This window comes from Haematobia irritans, chromosome 5 (assembly GCF_050003625.1).
Source record: "Haematobia irritans isolate KBUSLIRL chromosome 5, ASM5000362v1, whole genome shotgun sequence".
Lineage (NCBI taxonomy): Eukaryota > Metazoa > Arthropoda > Insecta > Diptera > Muscidae > Haematobia > Haematobia irritans.
Genome location: NC_134401.1, coordinates 155,234,471 through 155,258,044, shown reverse-complemented (window position 1 = coordinate 155,258,044; position 23,574 = coordinate 155,234,471). Strand labels below are relative to the sequence as shown.

At 30.4% G+C, this 23,574-nt stretch overlaps 1 protein-coding gene across 9 annotated transcripts in view; it reads left to right on the top strand.

Moving 5' to 3' along the window:
- The window catches only part of ASPP (Ankyrin-repeat, SH3-domain, and Proline-rich-region containing Protein), a 479,404-nt gene extending 456,116 nt beyond the window's left edge, over window positions 1-23,288 (top strand). For all 9 annotated transcript variants that reach the window (XM_075309701.1, XM_075309697.1, XM_075309699.1 and 6 more), the window contains 6 exons: window positions 2,030-2,297; window positions 15,357-15,571; window positions 15,652-18,062; window positions 18,128-18,345; window positions 22,596-22,798; window positions 22,906-23,288. In XM_075309701.1, coding sequence (XP_075165816.1) covers window positions 2,066-2,297; window positions 15,357-15,571; window positions 15,652-18,062; window positions 18,128-18,345; window positions 22,596-22,798; window positions 22,906-22,950 — 3,324 coding nt within the window. In that variant the 5' untranslated portion in view covers window positions 2,030-2,065 and the 3' untranslated portion in view covers window positions 22,951-23,288. The remainder of the gene's footprint in view (window positions 1-2,029; window positions 2,298-15,356; window positions 15,572-15,651; window positions 18,063-18,127; window positions 18,346-22,595; window positions 22,799-22,905) is intronic.
- Window positions 23,289-23,574: the final 286 nt, after the last annotated feature.

Sequence of the window (23,574 nt, the reverse complement as noted above, 5' to 3'; positions counted from 1 at the left end):
TTGGTCGATATCGATCCATAATTATGTATATTGGCCCCATATAAGCCGATCCCCCGATTTGACCTCCGGAGCAGATTTGACCTTGGAAGAGCAAAATTCTTCCTATTCCGTTGAAATTTGGTACGTGAATTGGTTGCAGGAATTGGTTCCTATCAGTCCATAATTATATATAGCTCCCGTATAAACCGATCCCCCGATTTGGTTTGCGGAGCCTCTAAGAGAAGCAAATTTCATTCGATCCGGCTGAAATTTGCTACATGGTGTTAGTATATGGTCTCTAACAACCATGCAAAAATTGGTCGACATCGGTCCATAATTATATATAGCCCCCATATAAACCGATCGCCAGATTTGACCTCCGGTGCCTTTTGGAGAAGCAAAATTCATCCGATTTGGTTGAAATTTGGTACGTGGTGGTAGTATATGATATTTAACAACAATGCCAAAAGTGGTCCATATCAGTCCATAATCATATATAGCCCCCATATAAACCGATCCCGAGATTTGGTTTTGGATCCTCTTGGAGGAGCAAATTTCATCCGAGTCAGTTGAAATTTGGTACATTGTGCTAGTATATGGCCGTTAAAAACCATGCCTAACTAGGTCCATATTGGTCTATAGTTATATATAGCCCTCAGATAAATCGATCCCCAATCACACAAAAATTGGTCCATATCAAGCCTCCACATAAGCGACCCCATATTACAATTCTGGTAGAAGTTTCTACGCAATCCATGGTGGAGGGTACATAAGATTCGGCCTGGCCGAACTTACGGCCGTATATACTTGTTTTTATTTAACATATTTTCCGAAATTTTAGTTTCATCCAAATTAGGAACACAACACAACGCATTGGACTGTTACGACAGTTTTGTGATACAAATTTCGTTGAGATTTTTTGTGAGAATGCAATTTGGACAAAATTTGACTCACAAAAAGTTTTTCTTATAAAGTGTATCCAAAAATTGGACTGTCATTGAAAATATCGTCAATAGTGAATTTCTATAGATAAAATCTTCGAAATAGATTTGATTGATTTTCATAGAAAATTTCTTCAAAACTTTTAGAAATATGAAAATTTTATTTCTAAAAAGTTTAAATTGGATTTTCATAGAAAATTTCTTCGAAATTGGATGTTTATATAAAAATGAGTGAAAATTAAATTTATCGAAAATTTTGTCGAAATTTGTTTTGTATTTCGTTTATATTTGATTCTAAGAGAAATGTTTAGCAAAATTTTATTTTTATTTAGTTTTGTTTTTGAAATTTAATTTGTATAAGTTATAGTTATAAGATTTCGTTGAATTTTCCTTCATATTTACAATGACATTTTAATAATAATTTTAGTTCATAGAAAATTAGAATAAAATGTTCATGTTAATTTAATATGTAAAAATGTAATATTATTTATAATTAAATAATCATTACTGATATTTAAACAATATTTATGTGCAATTATTTTTAAATAATTTTTTTCAGAAAATAAACATACAAATTAAATTCCCAATTTAATTGTTTTTTTTCCTATTTTGAGTTTTTTGTTTTTTTTGTTTTCACCTACATTATGGAATTAAAATAAAAAATAAACAACGAAATTGGATTTTTGTTGTGACCAAAAAAGGAATGCTCCCTTAAATATAATTTATGATGGTATTTCTTTTATTTTTCCATTTATTTCAGCAAAAATTCCCCAATATTGTTGAGTTGCTGTTTTCAGTTATTCCCATTGAGGCTTTTAATTGGCTATTTCTAGCATCCATGTTACACTTGAGAGAATTTGTGTCATAAATTTCTCTAATATCATGCTGAAAATCTCCAAGTATGCCATGATTGTGGTTGGTCCTTCGATGTTTTCAGCACGAAGTAAAATGTTTTTGGGTTTTCCCTTTAATATTTTGCATTTTAATCGTTTTTTAAATAGGTTTCTGATTTTGGTTGTACTATTAGTCCTATTAGTTTCACATTTTTGTGTGTTTATTCTTACCTGAAAAACTTAAATTTGGTTTTGTATTTTCCTTTTGCTTTACAGGTGCCTGGCAGGCTGACGTCAGCCGAATTAAGGGCGATGGCACTACGTCAACAACAACAAATTGACTCCCAACACCAACTGCTGGCCACCAAAGAGCAACGTTTACGCTTTCTAAAACAGCAAGAGGTCCGTAATGCTGTGGCCAATGCCGAGGGTGAACGTTTGAGACGTTTACGCGAACGGGTCGAAGCTCAGGAATCAAAACTACGCCGATTGCGTGCATTACGGGGTCAAGTGGATTTACAAAAGACCTATAATGTTACCTTGAGTAAGTACATTTGGAAGTTCTTTTTTGTGTTTTTTATTTCTTTTCGGAGGTTGGTTCCAAAAAAAAAAACAAAAAAAAACTCCTTAGTTTATGAAATTTGTAGCTGGGGATCGCATGGGTCATCATTTGCATTTAAATGGAAAATAAAATGAAATACATGACAAAGACACGAAAATCTCCATGGAATTTTACTTGGGGATATGTGAGAAATGTCCAGAATATAATTCACTAATGGCTGAGTTTTCTGTGACATTATTATGGATATGTTAATAGGCAATTTTTTAAGGCTATTAGAATCATCGAAAATTATCGGAAATACTGAGCCAACGACATTCTAATAAGGTATCAATTTTTTTGCATGAAATTGAAGGCTTTAATTACCATAATTAGAATTATTCCATAAAGGTAAATTATAGCCTTTTTTCGCTAAGCTCTTGCCATTTTAATGCGAATTTTTTTTTTTATGTCGGTCCCATAGAAGCCCTCGGTTCAAATAATATAAAATTTAAATTCAGTAGCCTCTCTCTAGGAGCGAATATTGTTCGGCCGGACTAAAAGATGCACACAAAAAAATTCTTTCCACCGCAATGCAAAATTTGACAAAATTTTCTATAGAAATAAAATTTTGATAAAATGTTCTATATAAAAAAAATTTTTGACAAAATATTCTATAGAAATAAAATTTTGACAAAATTTTCTATAGAAATAAAATTTTGAAAAAAAAAATTCTGTAGAAATAAAATTTTGAAAAAAATTTTCTATAGAAATAAAATTTTGACAAAATATTCCATAGAAATAAAATTTTGACAAAATTGTCTATAGAAATAAAATTTCGACAAAAAATTCTATAGAAATAAAATTTTGAAAAAATTTTCTATAGAAATAAAATTTTGACAAAACTTTCTATAGAAATAAAATTTTGAAAAAAAAATTTCTGTAGAAATAAAATTTTAATAAAATTTTCTATAGACATACAATTTCGACAAAATTTTCTATAAAAATAAAATTTCTATAGAAATAAAATTTTGACAAAATTTTCTATAGAAATAAAATTATAATAAAATTTTCTATAGACATACAATTTCGACAAAATTTTCTATAGAAATAAACTTTTCTAAAGGCATACAATTTCGACAAAATTTTCTATAAAAATAAAAATTTGGCAAAATTTTCTATAGAAATAAAATTTTCTATAGAAATAAAATGTTAATAAAATTTTCTATAGACATACAATTTCGACAAAATTTTCTATAGAAATAAAATTTTGACAAAAATTTCTATAGAAATACAATTTTGACAAACTTTTCTATCGAAATAAAATTTTGACAAAATTTTCTATAAAAATTAAATTTTGACAAAACTTTCTATAGAAATAAAATTTTGACAAAATTTTCTATAGACATACAATTCCGACAAAATTTTTTATTTCGACAAAATTTTCTATAGAAATCAAATTTTGCCAAAACTTTTTATAGATATAAAATTTTGACAAAAATTGCTATAGAAATAAAATTTTGACTAAATTATCTATAGAAATAAAATTTTGACAATATTTTCTATAGAAATAAAACGTTGACATCATCATTTGATAGGACAATTTTGACAAAATTTTCTATAGAAATAAAATTTTAATAATATTTTATATAGAAATAAAATTTTGCCAAAACTTTTTATAGATATAAAATTTTGACAAAAATTCCTATAGAAATAAAATGTTGGCAAAATTGTCTATAGAAATAAAAATTTAACAAAATTTTTTATAGAAATAAAATTTTGTCAAAATTTTATATCTATAAAAAGTTTATATCTATAGAAATAAAATTTTGACAATATTTTCTATAGAAATAAAATGTTGGCATCATTTTTTATAGGAATACAATTTGACAAAATTTTCTATAGAAATTAAATTTTGAAAATATTTTCTTTAAAAATAAAATTTTGAAAAAATGTTTTATAGAAAAAATATTTCACAAAATTTTTTTATAGAAATAAAATCGTTCACAAAATTTTCTATAGCAATAAAATTTGGACAAATTTTTCTGTAGAACTAAAATTTCGACAAAATTTTCTAAGAACTAAAATTTTGACAAAATTTTCAAAGAACTAAAATTTTGACAAAATTTTCAAAGAACTAAAATTTTGACAAAATTTTCTAAGAAATAAAATTTTGACAAAATTTGGTATATAAATGAAATTTTGACAAAATTTTCATTAGAAATAAAATTTACAAAAATCCATTGAAAATATAAGTTTGACAAAATTTTTTTTTCATAAAAATGTTCTATTTTTTTTATACCCTCCACCATAGGATGGGGGTATATTAACTTTGTCATTCCGTTTGTAACATATCGAAATATTGCTCTAAGACCCCATAAAGTATATATATTCTGGGTCGTGGTGAAATTCTGAGTCGATCTGAGCATGTCTGTCCGTCCCTCCGTCCGTTTGTTGAAATCACGCTAACTTCCGAACGAAATAAGCTATCGACTTGAAACTTGGCACAAGTAGTTGTTATTGATGTAGGTCGGATGGTATTGCAAATGGGTCATATCGGTCCACTTTGACGTATAGCCCCCATATAAACGGACCCCCAAATTTGGCTTGCGGATCCTCTAAGAGAAGCAAATTTCATCCGATCCGGCTGAAATTTGGTACATGGTGCTAGTATATGGTCTCTAATGGCCATGCAAAAATTGGTCCATATCGATCCATAAGTATATATAGCCTCCATATAAACCGATCCCCCGATTTGGCTTGCCGAGCCTCTAAGAGAAGCAAATTTCATCCGATCCGGCTGAAATTTGGTACATGGTGTTAGTATATGGTCTCTAACAATCATGAAAAAATTGATCCATACGGTCCATAATTATATATAGCCCCCATATAAACCGTTCCCCAGATTTGGTTTTGGAGCCTCTTGGAGGAGCAAATTTCATTCGAGTTAGTTGAAATTTGGTACATTGTGCTAGTATGTGGCCGTTAACAACCATGCCTAACTAGGTCCATATCGGTCTATAGTTATATATAGCCCTCAGATAAATCGATACCCAATCACACAAAAATTGGGCCATATCAAGTTCATAACTGTATATAACCGCCATATAAGCGACCGCCATATTTCAATTCTGGCTCTCTTAGTACCGTGCAAAAGTCCATATCCATTCGTAATTATTTGTAGACTTACCTATACATACCTTTTTTGTCTAATATATACCACGTATGGACTAACTCACAATGTTAAGAAGTTTTAAGATACCGCAACCCAAGTAATTCAATTGTGGATCACAGTCTTTCGTAGAAGTTTCTACGCAATCCATGGTGGAGGGTACATAAGATTCGGCCTGGCTGAACTTACGGCCGTATATACTTGTTTTCAAGCTATGGCAAAAATATTGTAATAAATAAATTAATACTCTACAGTAAATTAATTTTTAAGCTGAAATGGAATTAGCAAACCATTTTGTATTGCTAAACATTTCTATTATCCTACTTTATCCCACGTTATTACATACATGTCTATTGTTTTCGTTTATAGCCGTTGTCATTAATTTCAAATTTTGTGCCTGATTATAATCATTATGGCTAGTTTAAGTTATTATCTACTCAATTTAATTTTATAATTTAATTTTTCACACAATCACATAGTCATCCAAGCATAAGGACCTAAACCAATTTAGGAAATGTGTGCAAAATATACGAAATACTCATGATTTTTAACTTAAAACACTCTCAAACACAAACACACAAGGAGTCTAAACTTGTGAACATTTGTGGGTGAAAACAAATTCTCCGCCAAACACACACACACCCACATATATATGCGAAGTGTTTACAATATGTTTGTTGGGGACCCTTAAATGAATTACATATGAGTCTTTGCATATTGAATTGGATAGAAATACGCGTGTGGGTGTGTGCGGTGTTAGAAGATTAACACCAACTGGATTTTAAAGAATTTTTAAAGGCCATTTCATCAACTATTAGCAAAATGTTAAATGATTTAAAGAAATTTATAATTTCACAGAAAAAAATATCACCGACATATTTCCAATTAAAAAGTTGATTAAAGTTGAAAACTTTTTTAATTACAAAAATGATTAATACAATTAACTTTTTCATCAAACTAGTAACAATAATCAATTATGTCAACGATTCAAAATTTTTTAATTGTTAATTAAAAAATTAATTTACACAAATAGCTTTTTAATCGAGCTGGGAAAACTAAGTCATTTTTTGTTTTTTTTTGTATTTTTTAATTAAAAATTTGTTTTAAATTATAAAACTAAAAACATTAAGCCAGTTGAAAAAGTAATTTATATAGCTATGTTTTTATTAAAAAATTATTTTAATTTTGCAATCAACATCAATTAAATTTTTAATTAAATCAATTAAAAAATTAAAAAAATTATTTGAAATTTGTTAATGAAATCAATTAATTTTTTGGTATTTTTTGATGCTCAATTAAAATGTGATTCATCATTTCGTTATTGAAGACATTTCAATTAAAAAATTAATGGGATCAATTAATTTCGTGATTGAATCAGAAAAAAATTTTATGTTAGTTCACTTATTTTTAAAACAGGGAAAACTCATATAATCGCATTTATACCATAAAAAATAGTGACAATTTGATTAAATTTGGATTAATTCTAATTATACCCTGCTCCACACTGTGGAACAGGGTATTATAAGTTAGTGCATATGTTTGCAACACCCAGAAGGAGACAAGATAGACACATGGTGTCTTTGGCAAAAATGCTCAGGGTGGGCTCTTGAGTCGATATAGCAATGTCCGTCTGTCCGTGAACACATTTTTGTAATCAAAGTCTAGGTCGCAGTTTTAGTCCAATCGACTTCAAATTTGGCACAAGGATGTGTTTTGGCTCAGAATAGATCCCTATTGATTTTGAAAGAAATCGGTTCAGATTTAGATATAGCTCCCATATATATATTTCGCCCGATATGGACTTATATGGCCCTAGAAGCCAGAGTTTTAACCTAATTTGCTTAAAATTTTGCACAAGAAGAACAATTAGTACTGCAGTCAAGTGTGCCCAATTTTATAGAAATCGGTTCAGATTTAGATATAGCTCCCATATATATCTTTCGCCCGATATGGACTAATACGGTCCCAGAAGCCAGAGTTTTATCCCAATTTGGTTGAAATTTTGCACAGGGAGTAGAATTAGCATTGTAGCTATGCGTGCCATATTTGGTTGAAATCGGTTCAGATTTAGATATATCTCCCATATATAGCTTTCGCCTGATTTACACTCATATGACCACAGAGGCCAATTTTTACCTCAGATTTAGTTGAAATTTTGCACAGGGAGTAGATTTAGCATTGTAGCTATGCGTGTCAAATTTGGTTGAAATCGGTTCAGATTTAGATATAGCTCCCATATATATCTTTCGCCCGATTTACACTCATATGACCACAGAGGCCAATTTTTAACTCCGATTTAGTTGAAATTTTGTACAGGGAGTAGAATAAGCATTGTTGCTATGCGTGCCAAATTTGGTTGAAATCGGTTCAGATTTAGATATAGCTCCTATATATATGTTTTTCTGATTTCGACAAAAATGGTCAAAATACCAACATTTTCCTTGTAAGATCGCCACTGCTTAGTCGAAAAGATGTAAAAATGACTCTAATTTTGGTAAACTTCTAATCGAGCGATAAATCATAAATAAACTTTTTCGAAGTTTCCTTAAAATTGCTTCAGATTTAAACGTTTCCAATATTTTTTTACTAAAATTGTGTTCCACCCTAGTGCATTAGCCGACTTAAATTTTGAGTCTATAGATTTTGTAGAAGTCTATCAAATTCTGTCCAGATCGAGTGATATTTAAATGTATGTATTTGGGACAAACCTTTATATATAGCCCCCAACATATTTGACGGATGTGATATGGTATCGAAAATTTAGATCTACAAAGTGGTGCAGGGTATAATATAGTCGGCCCCGCCCGACTTTAGACTTTCCTTACTTGTTTTTTTTTTTTTTAATTCTATTTTTTTTTTTTTGAGAACGAAAAATGCCGTACAATACAGTTGATTTGCTTTTGTTTGGAAATTTTTGTGTTTTCGACAAACGAAAGCCCAGAAAACAAAATAAAGGCAAATTAAAATTTCTACGGCGAGACGTCTATAATTTTCTAGGTCTATAAAAGAATTTCTTGGGTTAACATTTTTATTAAACAATGGGCAGATGAATTTTGAATTTAAATTTCTGCCATAAATTTCCCACAATTTAAAATTTAGTTAGCTTTTCATATAATTTTCCTCAAATTTCCTTATTTTCTATGAAAGTCTATTTAGTGTGGATTGGGTTCTAATCTATTACTCTTTTTCCACATGTCGCCCAAGGACACTCAACTATAATCACATCATTACCAAATTCTTGTGGTTACAACCAACGATAAAAAATATTTTCATTTGAATACAAAAAAAAAATCAATTATTTCATATGCTGTTGAAGGACATAACGATATAATTTTTGGCATACATGTGAATGACACTTTTATCCTGAGGCACTAATGGAAATGAAAATGGATATAACATTTTGAGACCAAAAATCTCTGTGTAAAAAAACAAAAAAAAAAAACACAATACTAAAATGAAAAGACTTGTAATGTCCCAGCTTAAATGACACAGATACTATTAATTTCCACATTTCATCACAAACTCCAACAAGCATTCCCAAAGGGGAAAACAGTTTAGGAGGAGGTGATATGACTCCCACGTTTGTTTCTAAGTTAATTTCAAAAACAACAAAAACAAGGATTTCATATGGTCCTGAAAAGCTATTGAGCAAGGCAAAAAAATCGTATCAGAAATGTAGGAAAAAACGATATAATTGTATGTAGCAGCAGCCATGCATATTTAATGTAGGCAACGCACTAACATATATATAGGGGTGGATTATACCAAAAAATTTAGATAATTACTAAATGCTAATTTTTGCAAAATAAAATAATCTATGTTCAATTAAAAAAAAATTTTTTGTATGTTTTTATTAAATTGTGGATTTCCCACCCTAATATCCCCTTATAATAAAAACAAATTGAAAAGCAAAAAATTTAAGAAAAATTTTCCCACAAAACAAAAATCAATGAAAAATTCAATTCAATAAAACTCTAATATTTTGTATTAAATTTCAAAATTATTTTCCTCCCTAATGCAAGCTTACCACAATAAAGCCAATGAAAAAAACTCCATTCATGTCAACAAGTCCTATGCGACACTGATGTCTTTATATTGAACACACTATCAAAATTTGATGTGTAAAGGACAAACATATTCATAGTAGGCATGAGATAGTTACACAGCTAATATTGTCATCTGTATTAGTACACTCAGTCACATACATGGCATATGCAAACGATTCGAGTATACTTATATGCTATATGTTTCCTCTCAATAGGTAGTGGAAAACAAGAACTTTAACTGAATAGGCCACATAGTTGTATGAATTACACGATCTATATGTGTAAGTGCTTGTGGTGGGGTGGGGGCACCATTTGTTTTCTTCCTACATACTCACATATCCATGCATACATGCTGGCCATATCCACAAGGACACGTACATATATATGGAAATTTTTACTCAATTCCATTTGATTTTTGTTAAAGGTTCACTTTCCTCCATGACATTCAGATACCCAACACACAACAAAGAACCTATCAAAAGAGCATGAGTATATGTTTGAATTTATGCATATTGATATGAACTAACTAGCGTACAAAGTAGACTATGACAGTAGGACCTATCGATAGAATTTTGTGGCAAAACATAATATTATTTTCATAGACAATTTTGTCGAAATTTTATTCCGATGGAAAATTTCCTTGACATTTTAGTTATAAGAAAATTTCTATGAAATTTTATTTTCATCGAAAATTTTGTCGAAATTTTTCATAGACATTTTTTTTCGAAATTTGATTTCTATAGAAAATTTCAGCAAAATATTATTTCTATGGAAAATTTCGTTGAAATTTTTTTTCTATAGAAAATTTCGTCAAAATGTTATTTCTATAGAATATTTTGTCAAGATTTTATTTCTATAGAAAATTTTGTCAACATTTTATTTCTACAGAAAATTTTGTCAAAATTTTATTTCTATAGAAAATTTTGTCAACATTTTATTTATATGGGAAATATTGTCAAAATTTTATTTATATGTAAATTTTAGTCAAAATTTTATTTCTATAGAAAATTTCATCAACATCTTATTTCTATAGAAAATTTCGTCTAATTTTTATTTTCATAGAACATTTCGTCCAAATTTTATTTCTATAGAAAATATCGTTGAAATTTTGTTCCTATAGAAATATTTTTAAAAATTTTATTTCTATAGAAATATTTATCAAACTTTTATTATTATAGAAATTTTGTCAAAAATAAAGAAAATTTCGACAAGATTATAGTTACACCAAAATGTAATCTTTATACAAAATATTCTTATAAAAAAATTCGTCAAAAGTTTATTTCTATAGAAAATGTTTGTCAAAATTTTATTTCTATAAAAAATGTTGTCAAAATTTTATTTCTATAGAAAATGTTTGTCAAAATTTTATTTCTATAGAAAATTTTGTCAAAATTTTATTTCTATAGAAAATTTTGTCAAAGTTTTATTTATATAGAAATTTTTTTCAAAATTTTATTTCGTCAAAAGTTTATTTCTATAGAAAATTTCATTGAAATTTTTTTTTCTATAGAAACATTGGAATTTTATTTCTATAGAAAATTTTGTCAAAATTTTAGTTTTAAAGAAAATGTTGTAAAAATTTTATTTCTATAGAAAATTTTGTCAAAATTTTAGTTTTAAAGAAAATGTTGTCAAAATTTTATTTCTATAGAAAATTTCATCAACATCTTATTTCTATAGAAAATTTCGTTAAAATTTTCTTTCCTAAAAAAATTTTGTCAAAATGTTATTTCTATAGAAAATTTAATCGAAATTTTATTTTCAAACTTTTATTTCTATAGAAGATTTTGTAAACATTTTATTTCTATAGAAAATGTTGCCAAAATTTTATTTCTATAAAAAATTTTGTCAAAATTTTATTTCTATAGAAAATTTGGCAAAATTTTATTTTTAAAGAAAATTTTTTCAAAATTTTATTTCTATAGAAAATTTTGTCAAAATTGTATTTATATGGAAATTTTTGTCAAAATTTTATTTCTATAGAAAATTTCATCAACATCTTATTTCTACAGAAAATTTCGTCTAATTTTTATTTTCATAAAACATTTCGTCCAAATTTTATTTCAATAGAAAATATCGTTGAATTTATCTTTCCTAAGAAAATTTTGTCAAAATTCTATTTCTATAGAAAATTTTGTCAAAATGTTATTTCTATAAACAATTTTGTCAAAATTGTATTTCTATAAAAAATTTCGTTAAAATTTTATTTCTATAGAAAATGTTGTCAAAATGTTATTTCTATAGAAAATTTAATCAGAAATTTTATTGTCAAACTTTTATTTCTATAGAAAATGTTGTCAAAATTGTATTTATATGGAAAATTTTGTCAACATTTTATTTCTATAGAAAATTTCATCAACATCTTTTTTCTACAAAAAATTTCGCCTAATTTTTATTTTCATAGAACATTTCGTCCAAATTTTATTTCAATAGAAAATATCGTTGAATTTTTCTCTCCCAAGAAAATTTTGTCCAAATTTTATTTTTATGGAAAATTTGGCATAAGTGGTTTTTCATTAAAAATATCGTCAAAATTGTATTTCTATAGAAAATTTTGTCAAAATTTTATTTCTATAGAAAATTTTGTCAAAATGTTATTTCTATAGAAAATTTCGTTAAAATTTTACTTCTATAGAAAATGTCTCTTTAAGCTGAAATCAAAACAACAAAAATGAGTTTTTATTTCTATCGAAAAGTTCGTCGAAATTTTATTTCTATGGAGAATTTCGTCGAAATTTTATTTTTATTGAAAGTTTTGTCAAAATTTTATTTTCATAGAAAATTTCGCCGAAATTTTTATTTTCATGAAATTTGTTTTACAAAGAAAACTTCATTTAAATTTTATTTCTATAGAAAATGTTTTTTTGAAATTATATTTCTGTTAAAAAATTCATTGAATTTTTAATTCTATAGCAAATTTTGTCGAAATTTCATGGATGTTTTTGTCAAAATTTTATTTTTATAGAAAATTTCGTCGAAATTTTATTTCTGAAAAACATTTCGATAGAAAAACTTTTCTTTGAAATGACATTTTTTCGAAATTATGTTTATATAAAAAATTTCGTCAAAATTTTACTTCTATAGATAATTTCGTCGAAATTTTATTTTCATGGAAAATTTTGTCGAAATTTTATTTTTATGGAAATTTGTGTCAAAAATCATTTTTCATAGAAAATTTCGTCGATATTTGTTTTCATAGAAAATTTTGTCGAAGTTTTAATTCTGTAGAAAATTTCGTCAAAATTTTTAGTTCATAGAATTTTTGGCTAAACTGCAGTTTATGGATCCCTCACCGAATCCGTTGAATTTAATATATGTTATGTAGTTTGATGAACTTATTCTAACAAGGTAAATTTTTTCCCCGGAAATGCCCGGGTCTTGAGATATAGCCCTCCAAAGGGTCAATAAAAACTTGATATATTTCCTTTGTTTATTGTCCAATCTAAACTTAGTATGATATGAAAGCTTATTTAATAATTATTTATAAATATAAAATATAGTTTGGGAGATATAAATAAAAAAAGAAAATTTTTACCCTAATTTTTTGTTATTTTCGTTATATCTCAAAAAGTCTTCGATTATATCCTAAGATTTTTTTATACATAGTTTGAAAGCCTATACTCTGGCCTTCGATTGGTGTACAACATGGTCCACTTTATAGGTCCACTTTTAGCAAAGTTATTTGAGATTTTATACTAAACTACATAACATGTATTAATTTCAAGCAATTCGGTAAGGGGCCCATAAATGGCAGTTACTCCAAAATTTCTTTGAAATTTTAGTTCTTTAAAAAATTTTGTCTAAATTTTATTGTTATATAAAACTCCGTCAAAATTTTATTTTCATAGAAAATTACATCGAAATCATATTTTTTTTTAATTTCGTCGAAATTGAATTTTCATAAAAAATTTCATCGAAATTGTATTTTTATAGAAAATTTCATCGAAGCTGAATTTTCAAGGACAATTTCGGCAAAATTAGGGTTACACAGACAAATTTCTCAAAGTATAATTTTTATTGAAAATCATACGTCATTGTATATTCATAGAAAAATTATTTAATTTTTTTTTTTCATGGAAAATTTGGTCGAAGTTTTGTTTGATTTCCTCAAATCTTTTGTTGCATAGAAAATCTCGTTTAAATTTAATCTTCATAAAAACTTTCTTTAAGTTAGTTAGTTTTATAGGAAAGTTCTTTTAAATTTTATTTTCATAGAAAATTTCGCTGACATTTCATAGAAATTTTTATTTTCAAGGAAATTTTTTGTCGAAATTTTAGTTTCATTCGTCTAAATTGTATTTTTTATAAAAACTTTCCCTAAAATTTTATTTTCACAAAAAATGTTTTCAAAATTTAATTTTCATAAAAAAATAATTTCGCAAAAAATTTAATTTCTTCAAAATCCTGTTTTCATTGAAAATTTTGTCAAATTTTTATATTCATAGATAGACACATTTTAATTTCATACAAAATTTCGTAACAATTTTTTTTTCTTAAAAAAATTTCGTCAAAATTGCATTTCTTAAAAAACTTACGTCGAAACCGGGAAAATGGGGGTTAACTTATTTAATCTTATTTAGGATTTATTTAGGATTTCAATTTTTTAAATATGGTCCATTTAAATTTTTTCTAATTTTTCCCTAAGAAACTTAAATAATTTACACCAACAAAAAAACGTATCTCATGTTAAACCTCAGGGCAGTTGTAAATTACTCAAAATAGGCTTTTATGAAATATTTATACCACCTTCAAAACAAACTCTAGGCTCACACACATGACACTTTCTAATTAAATTTCCCTTGCCAAAAATAAATTTCCTTAAGATTTTTGACCAATTTAAATTTTTTGTTTGCTACACTTTTGGGGCCTTGGGCATTTCTGCAAATTCCCACAACATATTCATGTCAGAGGGGAGCGGAAGGTTATAAGCCCCCACATGATGTTCACAACATCTACAAGTACTTCAACATAAAGTTTGCAAGTAAATCCAGTACTTGCTTTGGCACGTTTCTGTTGTTAGCATTATTCTGTTGCTCTCACATAAGTAGTACCACAACAAAACAACAACAACAACGACAAACAGCAGAGTCCCAATAAGAGCAAAAAATGAAAATTACACCGAAAACACCTTTCACAACATGTTGAGGTAGGTGTGTACGTACTGGACTGGATGGAGGTGGTAGTGGTAAGTCTGTCATACATATGTTTTTGCTTTCTCTCCACATGAAATGCGAGTGTGGAAGAGAAGGAGAGTTCTAGATTACAAACATTGCTCCCCAATATTGGCCTTAAGTTGGTCAACACACAGCTACAACAACTATTGTATATTTGCTAAATTAGGAGAACCATTATTTGCAGTTAGAACCGAGAGTATGAATGAGCGAAAGTACTATGAGTGTATGTGCATGTAAGTGGATTACATATAATTACAGTGGGTTCAAAAGGATGGATGGCATTAAAAGATAAAATTACAAATACAATTTTGTATTTTTAAACAAAATTTGAAATATTTGAATATTTGAAAAAAGAAACTGTTAGATATTTGGAAGTCGTAGAAATTTGCCTTGCCTTAATTTACTTTCAAACACCATATTTTATTTTTTTTTATAATATCCAACATTCTCAAAGCAATGCGAAATTAATTCCAAGGAACACAAATTCAGTTTTATTAAAAAAAACTTTCAAAAATATTTCCCTGCCCTCAAGAACAACCAAACCTCCCCAAACCAGCCAATACAAAAAATTTGTCTTTGCCACAAAAATTTTCAGATTTGTGGCTTTTTTAATATCTCTACGTTTTCTTCACATTTCACTAACTGTTCACAACTGTCCATACTTTTTTGGCAGGCAACGATTTGGATTCCATACGAGCCCTTTTTAGTGAAAAAGAAAAAGAACTGAGTTTGGCTGTGGCCAAAGTAGAAGCACTCACCCGACAATTGGAAGATTTGAGACGTGACCGAAGATGCCCCATAAATTTGATAGCTGGTGGCAGTACAACTGGTCAACCACTACCGCCACAAGCATCAAGGGAATTGGAGAAGCTAAGAAGAGAACTGATGGTAAGTGATGCATGAATACCCAAATGAAAAGTGTTGACATTGTTTTATTAACAAACAAAAATCAAAATCTCAATTTACAGTATCGCAATCAATTGTCACTGCAACAAGATGCTCGACTTCATTTGCAACGAGAAGCCCTACAACAAAGACAGGCCGAATTGAGATCTGTCGATCAGAGAATTTATGAGCTACAGACAAGATTGCAACGAAAAAAGGCAGCCAATGTACAAACAAACCAACAGCAGCAGCAACAACTTCATCAACAAGCGAATATCAGTCCCAATCAGAACAATGCTGCCATCCCCCAACCTAGCCAACCGAATCAGCAGCAGCAACAACAACAACAACATTTAACAAATCATAATGCCTACAATGCCTCATCATCGGCGATTGTAGGCAGCAATGTTGTAGATGGGGGTGGTGGTGGTGGTGGAGGCAATTATCCACCCTCCACCCATTTAGCCCCAAAAACCGGAGTGGCTGCCCTCAAACAACAACTTCTGCAAAAGCAAGCCAATCAAGCTGCAAATGGCCAATCGGCAGTGGCTTCGTACAACAACAAATTCGCCAACATTATCAGCCGAGCCAATGAGAACCGCAATATGGCTCGAGGCAATGTGGCCGCTGTGGAGCCCTATATCCATACTCCTCAAAAATCCACCATAACCCCAACCTCCTCGTATTTGGGAAATATTCTTAAGCATGCGGCGGCCACGGCGAATACCAACCAACAAAATCAATTGATACAGGAACATGCCCATGCAAAACTTAACCTGGCTAGCCATCCTGCTGCCAATAGTGGGCAAGGTCATCTTTCGAATAGTGGTGGTGGTGGCAATAGTAGCAGTCCTAATTTCTTTATGGCCGAGAGTGATGAATCTAAATTGGCCAAGAAAATGTTGACGGCAGCCATAACCAGCAATAAAATGCATAGTACAGAGGCAGCTCCTCAGACGTCCTCGAGTTCGAGCGCGGAACCACCTCAACCACCAAAAGTGGATACTTCGCATCACATTTATGCCGAGGTAGGACCTAAGAAACGAGACCTTGTCAAAGAGGTAACATCCAGTCTGGAGGCTCAAACCATATCTCATACCACGAATAGCCCTCAGACTGCGACCAGTAAAATTCCCAAAAGCATTAGCACCACCACTTCTGCCTCTGCACTAATCAGCAAATTGAACAGTGCCGCCAATAGTAACCCCCATGGAGCAGCAGGTCCCACGCACATACCTCAAAGGGAGAAATCGGATTTGGAAAAGAAATCTGAGATAGCGGTGACAAGTGAAACTCTGCTGGAGAAGAATACACATCAGTTGACCGTTCACAGTATGCCTCTGGGGACAGCCAATAAATCAGTGGCTACGGGGGTATCCAATGCATTGGTGACTCCAGTCGCTAGTAGTGCTGAGCCAATGACCACCTCCTCGGTTAGTTCGAAATCTTCGAAGCCTCTGTTAGCCGGTAATCTAGCAGTACCTCTCCGCAAGCCCGTAAGCAGTGTGGCTCCTACTTCGGTTTCAAGCTCCATACCTAAAATGATTACCTACAGTCCAAAAGTTAACCGTGTGGCCCCCAATGTAGTTAGTTCATCGTTAGCCACCACTGTGTCATCGGCATCATCGTCCCATCTGGCTACTGCATCTACCACTACAACTGCCGCCTCAAATTCCTCAAATAATGATCGCCCAGCATTACCTCCTAAACCCCATAAAATGAGCGCTCACGATGGGGCGGCTGAAGTCGCCAGCAGTACGGTTTCCTCCAGCAAACGGACATCTACGGACCCAGCAATACCCTCCTCCAATACCACCTCTTCTGCCTCTAATTCGAATGCCTCAACCTTGCCCATACAAAATATTAACGATAATCTCCCCATAAAGGCCAAGCCTTTGACCATAAGAAAGCAACCGATGTCTGAGCAACCACGACTTAAATCCTCTACGAGCTTGGCTAAACCGTCCAATGGTCAGGTGAATCCACGAAAGAGTGATGTTAGCTCCACTAGTTACCTATTCAGTGAAAGAAGATCTTCACATCCCGAAGTGTCCTCGGAGACCAATAGTGAAGCCAATTCCACACCTCAGTACTCACCCAACCTAATGCAGCAACAGACCCAGCCAGCTCAACAATCTCCCCCTAACCAATCTCCGCAATCTCAATCTAGCCTCGATGAACCCGATCGCATGGATGTGACATCTGCTCAACCTGTCCCATCACAGGAGGATAAATCACCTGATAGTCTAAAACGTCGCCTTCGTAGCATGTCTGCCGGTGCCAACAGCAATTCTACATCGGGCAATGGTAAACCCAAATTAACTCGGCGAGTTAGCTTTGATCCCTTAGCCTTATTGCTAGATGCAAGCTTGGAAGGAGAATTGGAATTAGTTAAGAAAACTGCCATGCAAGTTGCCAATCCCAGTGCGGCCAACGATGAGGGAATCACTGCACTGCATAATGCCATTTGTGCGGGCCATATTGATATAGTCAAGTATGACCAACCTATCTGTCTCATTGTGCAAGAAGATCTTAATCGAATGTTCTGTTTGTTTTTAGATTCCTGGTCGAATTTGGATGTGATGTCAATGCCCAAGATTCTGATGGCTGGACACCTTTACATTGCGCTGCTAGTTGTAACAATTTAGCAATGGTTAAGTTTTTGGTAGAAAATGGAGCTTGCCTATTTGCGGCTACATTATCGGATCATGAAACACCTGCCGAGAAATGTGAAGAAGACGAAGAAGGTTTCGATGGATGTTCCGAATATTTATACAGTAAGTATTACAGATTTCAGATCCTCACTCAACTCAAGAAGATCCTCCAAGAAGGGTTCTCTTGAAAACCCTTCAACGAAGGAGTTGCAGGACTGATGAGAACACTAGCATGTCACCATAGCCTTTACGCAAAGTAACGTAAAATTCCAAGACCACTCTGAGAGTCTTTAGACAATTAGAGACTTTTTGTTTTTTGTCTAATTGTGAAAAATTAAAGATATATCATTCGCCAATGTCCAAATAGACAAAGCGAGCTATCAGTACGGGAAGTATGCAGTGTGAAGTTTGTGCCACATCTATTAGGTATCGAAATATGGCAAGTGATGTGAGAAGCCCATCTATTTTGACCATCTATACGAAATTCCCGAGAATTTAGAGAGGTTGTTGGTAAGATTCCTAGAGTTTCCAGCTGGTATAGCAACAATAATTTCTTCCTTGACAGGTGATTCTGAGGACGGATACGTTAAGATTCCCTTTAATCCCTCTGGTACCGTACCGAATAGGTGCGTGACTAATCTCATCTCTCTCTAGGAATACGTCTATCTATTCCAGAGACGTGTTGCGATCGACTGACCTTCTGATACGCTTCAGAGTTCGTGGGTCTCAAGGTCGCCTTTAATCCCTCTTAACTGCTATTACCGATTAGGAGTGTGAGTGATCTCTTCTCTCTATAGCAATTCGATTATCTTTTCATTAGACGTTTTGGTATCTTCCACTCAATACAATACTCGACTAGCAGGAACCCATGACATTCTGATCCGCTTCAGGTTTGGTGGGTCTCAAGGTCGATTTTAATCCCTCTTAACTTGTATTGCCAATTAGGTGGGTGAACGAATTCGTCTAACTCCCCTTTAAACGAGTGAGAATCTTCCACTCAGTACAATAATCGACTGATAGGAACTCATGACCTTCTAATCCGCTTCAGGGTTCTCAGGTCTCAAGGTCACCTGTAATCCCTGTTAACTGTTATTGCCGATTAGGTGCTCGAGTTATAAGAGAACCTCCTGACATCACTTGAGAGAGAGATCGCTGTTAAGACACCGGGTTTTAGCGAAGAGTACGCCGATCTTATCTCTGTCTCTCTCTCTCTGTCTCTCTCTCTCTGTCTCTCTCTCTCTCTCTCTCTCTCTGTCTCTCTCTCTTTGGGGATTTGTCTATCTTTTGAACAGTAGAGTACAATACTATATGATAGGAAACATAGAATTCTAAACTACTTCTGAGTGTGGCCAAGTCCAGGTCGCGGTTAGTCCCTCTTAACTGGTATCGCCGGTCAAACAGTGAGTGATAAGATGCCCCCTTAAATCAAAACCAATTAGGATATCTTTATCAGTGGATGTTCTCCAGGGATCAGTTCAGAGAGATAACCTGTTAATATATCCTACTTTAAAGTTAATGTATACAATATCTTCTCCACTGAGTTTGTTTGGCTAATTTTCCCTCCGCGTCAGCGAAGTATAATCTCTGCGAGACAACCTCCTTCCTCCGCGCCTGTGGGAAATCAATTTCGTTAGACACATGCCTTCTTCCCGTGCTATGAAGTAAAATTTTCGTCAGACAAACTGCTTCCCCTCCGCGTCTGCGGTTGGACTCGGCTATAAGAAGAAAGTCCCTTGAAAATGGAATCTGGCATCACTCAATGACAAGAGAGAAGTTCACCACTGTTGTATCACTATCAATAACGGACTGCCACAATATCAATAACGGACTGCCACAATATCTACTCTAACATAACCCCAGAGCACATTATCAGTGTCTTCTTCTGCTGAGCTACCAGCATGATAAAGTATTCCATCAATGTCAGTAATTTGGACTCATGCTTAAGATATTCACCCGGAACTTCGGCGACACTCAGGCCATTCTAGGAATATTTGGATTTTTTGCCTCTATGTGTCATTAAATGCTAGCACTTCAAATAATTGTCGCCAAATCGACTCATAGGAGTTCTGAATCGTCTCCTTATCTTTATCGCACATATTACCAACCTCGGCATTCAGGATCATGTTTCGGCTTTTCAAGTTTTGTGGAAACCAATAATATGAACACGGTTGCCACTCGAGCCATAAATAATCTACCAACATTTGGACAATTTTTCAAAATTTCATTCAGAATTTTTTTTTCAAAATTTTACTTCTATAGAAAAATTTTGTCAAAATTCTGTGGAAATTTCTGTGGAAAATTTACCAAAAATTTTATTTCTATAGAAAATTTTGTCAAAATTTTATTTCTATAGAAAATTTTGTCAACATTTTTATTTATAGAAAATTTTGTCAACATTTTATTTCTATAGAAAATTTTCTTAAAATTTTATTTCTATAGAAAATGTTGTCACAATTCTATTCCTATAGAAAATTTTGTTACAATTCTATTTCTATAGAAAATTTTGTCAAAATTTTATTTCCATAGGAAATTTTGTCAAAATGTTATTTCTATAGAAAATTTTGTCAACATTTTATTTCTATAGAAAATTTTGTCACAATTCTATTTCTATAGAAAATTTTGTCAAAATTTTATTTCTATAGAAAATTTTGTCAAAATTTTATTTCTATAGAAAATTTTGTCAAAATTTTTTTTTTCCATAGAAAATTTTGTCAACATTTCTTTTTATAAAAAATTTTGTCAACATTTTATTTCTATAGAAAATTTTCTTAAAATTTTATTTCTATAGAAAATTTTGTCACAATTCTATTTCTACAGAAAATTTTGTCAAAATTTCATTTCTATAGAAAAAAACAAAAATTTATTTCTATAAACAATTTTCTATAGAAAATTTTGTCAAAATTTTATTTCTATAGAAAATTTTATCAAAATTTTATTTCTATCGAAAATTTTGTCAATTTTTTTTCTATAGAAAATTTTGTCACAATTCTATTCCTATAGAAAATTTTGTCAAAATGTTATTTCCATAGAAAATCTTGTAAAAATTTAATTTCCATAGAAAATTTTCACAAAATTTTCTTAAAATTTTATTTCTATAGAAAATTTTGTCACAATTCTATTTCTATAGAAAAGTTTGTCAAAATTTTATTTTTATAGAAAAAATTAAAAATTTATTTCTATAAAAAATTTTCTATAGAAAATTTTGTCAAAATTTTAGTTCTATCGAAAATTTTGTCAATTTTTTTTATAGAAAATCAACATTTTATTTCTATTTAAAATTTTATTTCTATAGAAAATTTTGTCACAATTCTATTTCTAAAGAAAATTTTGTCAAAATTTTATTTCTATAGAAAATTTTGTCAAAATTTTATTTCTATCGAAAATTTTGTCAAAATTTTATTTCTATCGAAAATTTTGTCAATTTTTTTTTCTTTAGAAAATTTTGTCAAATTTTATTTCTATAGAAAATTTTCTTAAAATTTTATTTCTATAGAAAATGTTGTCAAAATTCTATTTCTATATTTATTCTAAATTCTAAATTTTATCAAAATTTTATTTCTATAGAAAATTTTTTCAAAATGTTATTTCTATAGAAAATTTTGTCAAAATTTAGTTTCCATAGAAAATTTTCACAAAATTTTATTTCTATAGAAAATTTTATCAAAATTTTATTTCTATGGGAAATTTTGTCAAAAATGATTTGATTGATTGATTTCAGCCTAAAACCATGCATTGACTAAACTACAAGTGTAGCTTAACCAACGAAGGAAAAGAATGTTTGTCAAATTTATTTGGGCAAAGTCCTATAGACTGCAAGATGGTTGGATGTAACTTGTAACTTGTAACTACACTTAGAAAATTTTCTTAAAATTTTATTTCTTTAGAAAATTTTGTTACAATTCTATTTCTATAGAAAATTTTGTCAAAATTTTTTATTTTTACAGAAATTTTTGTCAAAATTTTATTTCTTTTGAAAAATTTGTCGAAATTTTATTTCTATAGAAAATTTTGCGAAAAATTTATTTCTATAAAAAATTTTCTCAAAATTTTATTTCTATAGAAAATTTTGTCAAAAATTTATTTCTATAGAAAATTTTCTCAAAATTTTATTTGCATAGAAAATTTTCACAAAATTTTATTTCTATAGAAAATTTTCTCAAAATTTTATTTCTATAGAAAATCTTGTCAAAGTTTTATTTCTATTGAAAATTTTATCAAAATTTTAATTCTACCAACTGTGGTAACAGTGAATATGAAACCAGCTCCACAGAGATTATACTTTTTTCTAGGTTGCACTACAACGCTTACCTTGTTCTTCAAATATTCTATTTTATTAATTTATATTCGTTTTTTTTTTACCTTCCCATTTTCAGGTATCCAAGAGAAACTTGGCATACTTCATAGCGGTGAAGTGTATGCTGTATTCTCATATGAAGCCCAAAATAGCGATGAATTGACATTTAATGTCAATGATCGTCTCATCATTTTGCGGAAAGGCGATGATGCGGAAAGTGAATGGTGGTGGGCGAAAAATGAACAAAACGAAGAAGGCTATGTACCACGCAATCTGTTGGGAGTAAGTTAATATGATCTAATGGCAATTATTAATAAACTCAATAAAATCAAAATCTAATTAATTACATCGTTGCTAATTTCATTTTATTTTATTTTTTGCCCATACAGCTCTATCCCAGAGTGCCACCGCAGACCACAAATTATGCTGATTAGCAGTTAATACGATTTTGTGTATTGAAAAAGAAAGCAGGACGTCTCATACAGAAACGTTACATATCAAAGTTTTTGTAAATGTGGCCATCGGTGTGTGTGTGTGCGTGCGTGTGTTTGGCCATTCATTTGGCAACCCATGACAATTTTACCACATAACCCCACTTTTACACAACGACCATATCCACGACAAAAACCCAAATGAAAACAATGACCACGACAAAAACAAGGAAACGGAAGTGCATATGTCAAATCGTAATGGATATTTTTACTAATTATTTAATTACATAATCATCCTAAGGACCATAAACAAAATAAAATAAAAACCATAAAATTCTAAATAATAAAAAAAAAAACAAAATACAACACAAATATTTATAAAACAGACAACACATACATATGTGCATCAAAAAAAAATCATTTTTTTCTTCTTCATTACAAAGCATATATATATATAAAAAACAAACAATAAATAATTAGCTATAATACCAGAAGATTAACACCAATTTTTTTTTTGAAAAACTTATAAGCAAGAAAAAAAAACTTTTTTTTCATAAAAACAAAATAAAACAATAATATTGATAATAAGTTTGACTAAACAAAAATTGCATATAATAATACAAAAAA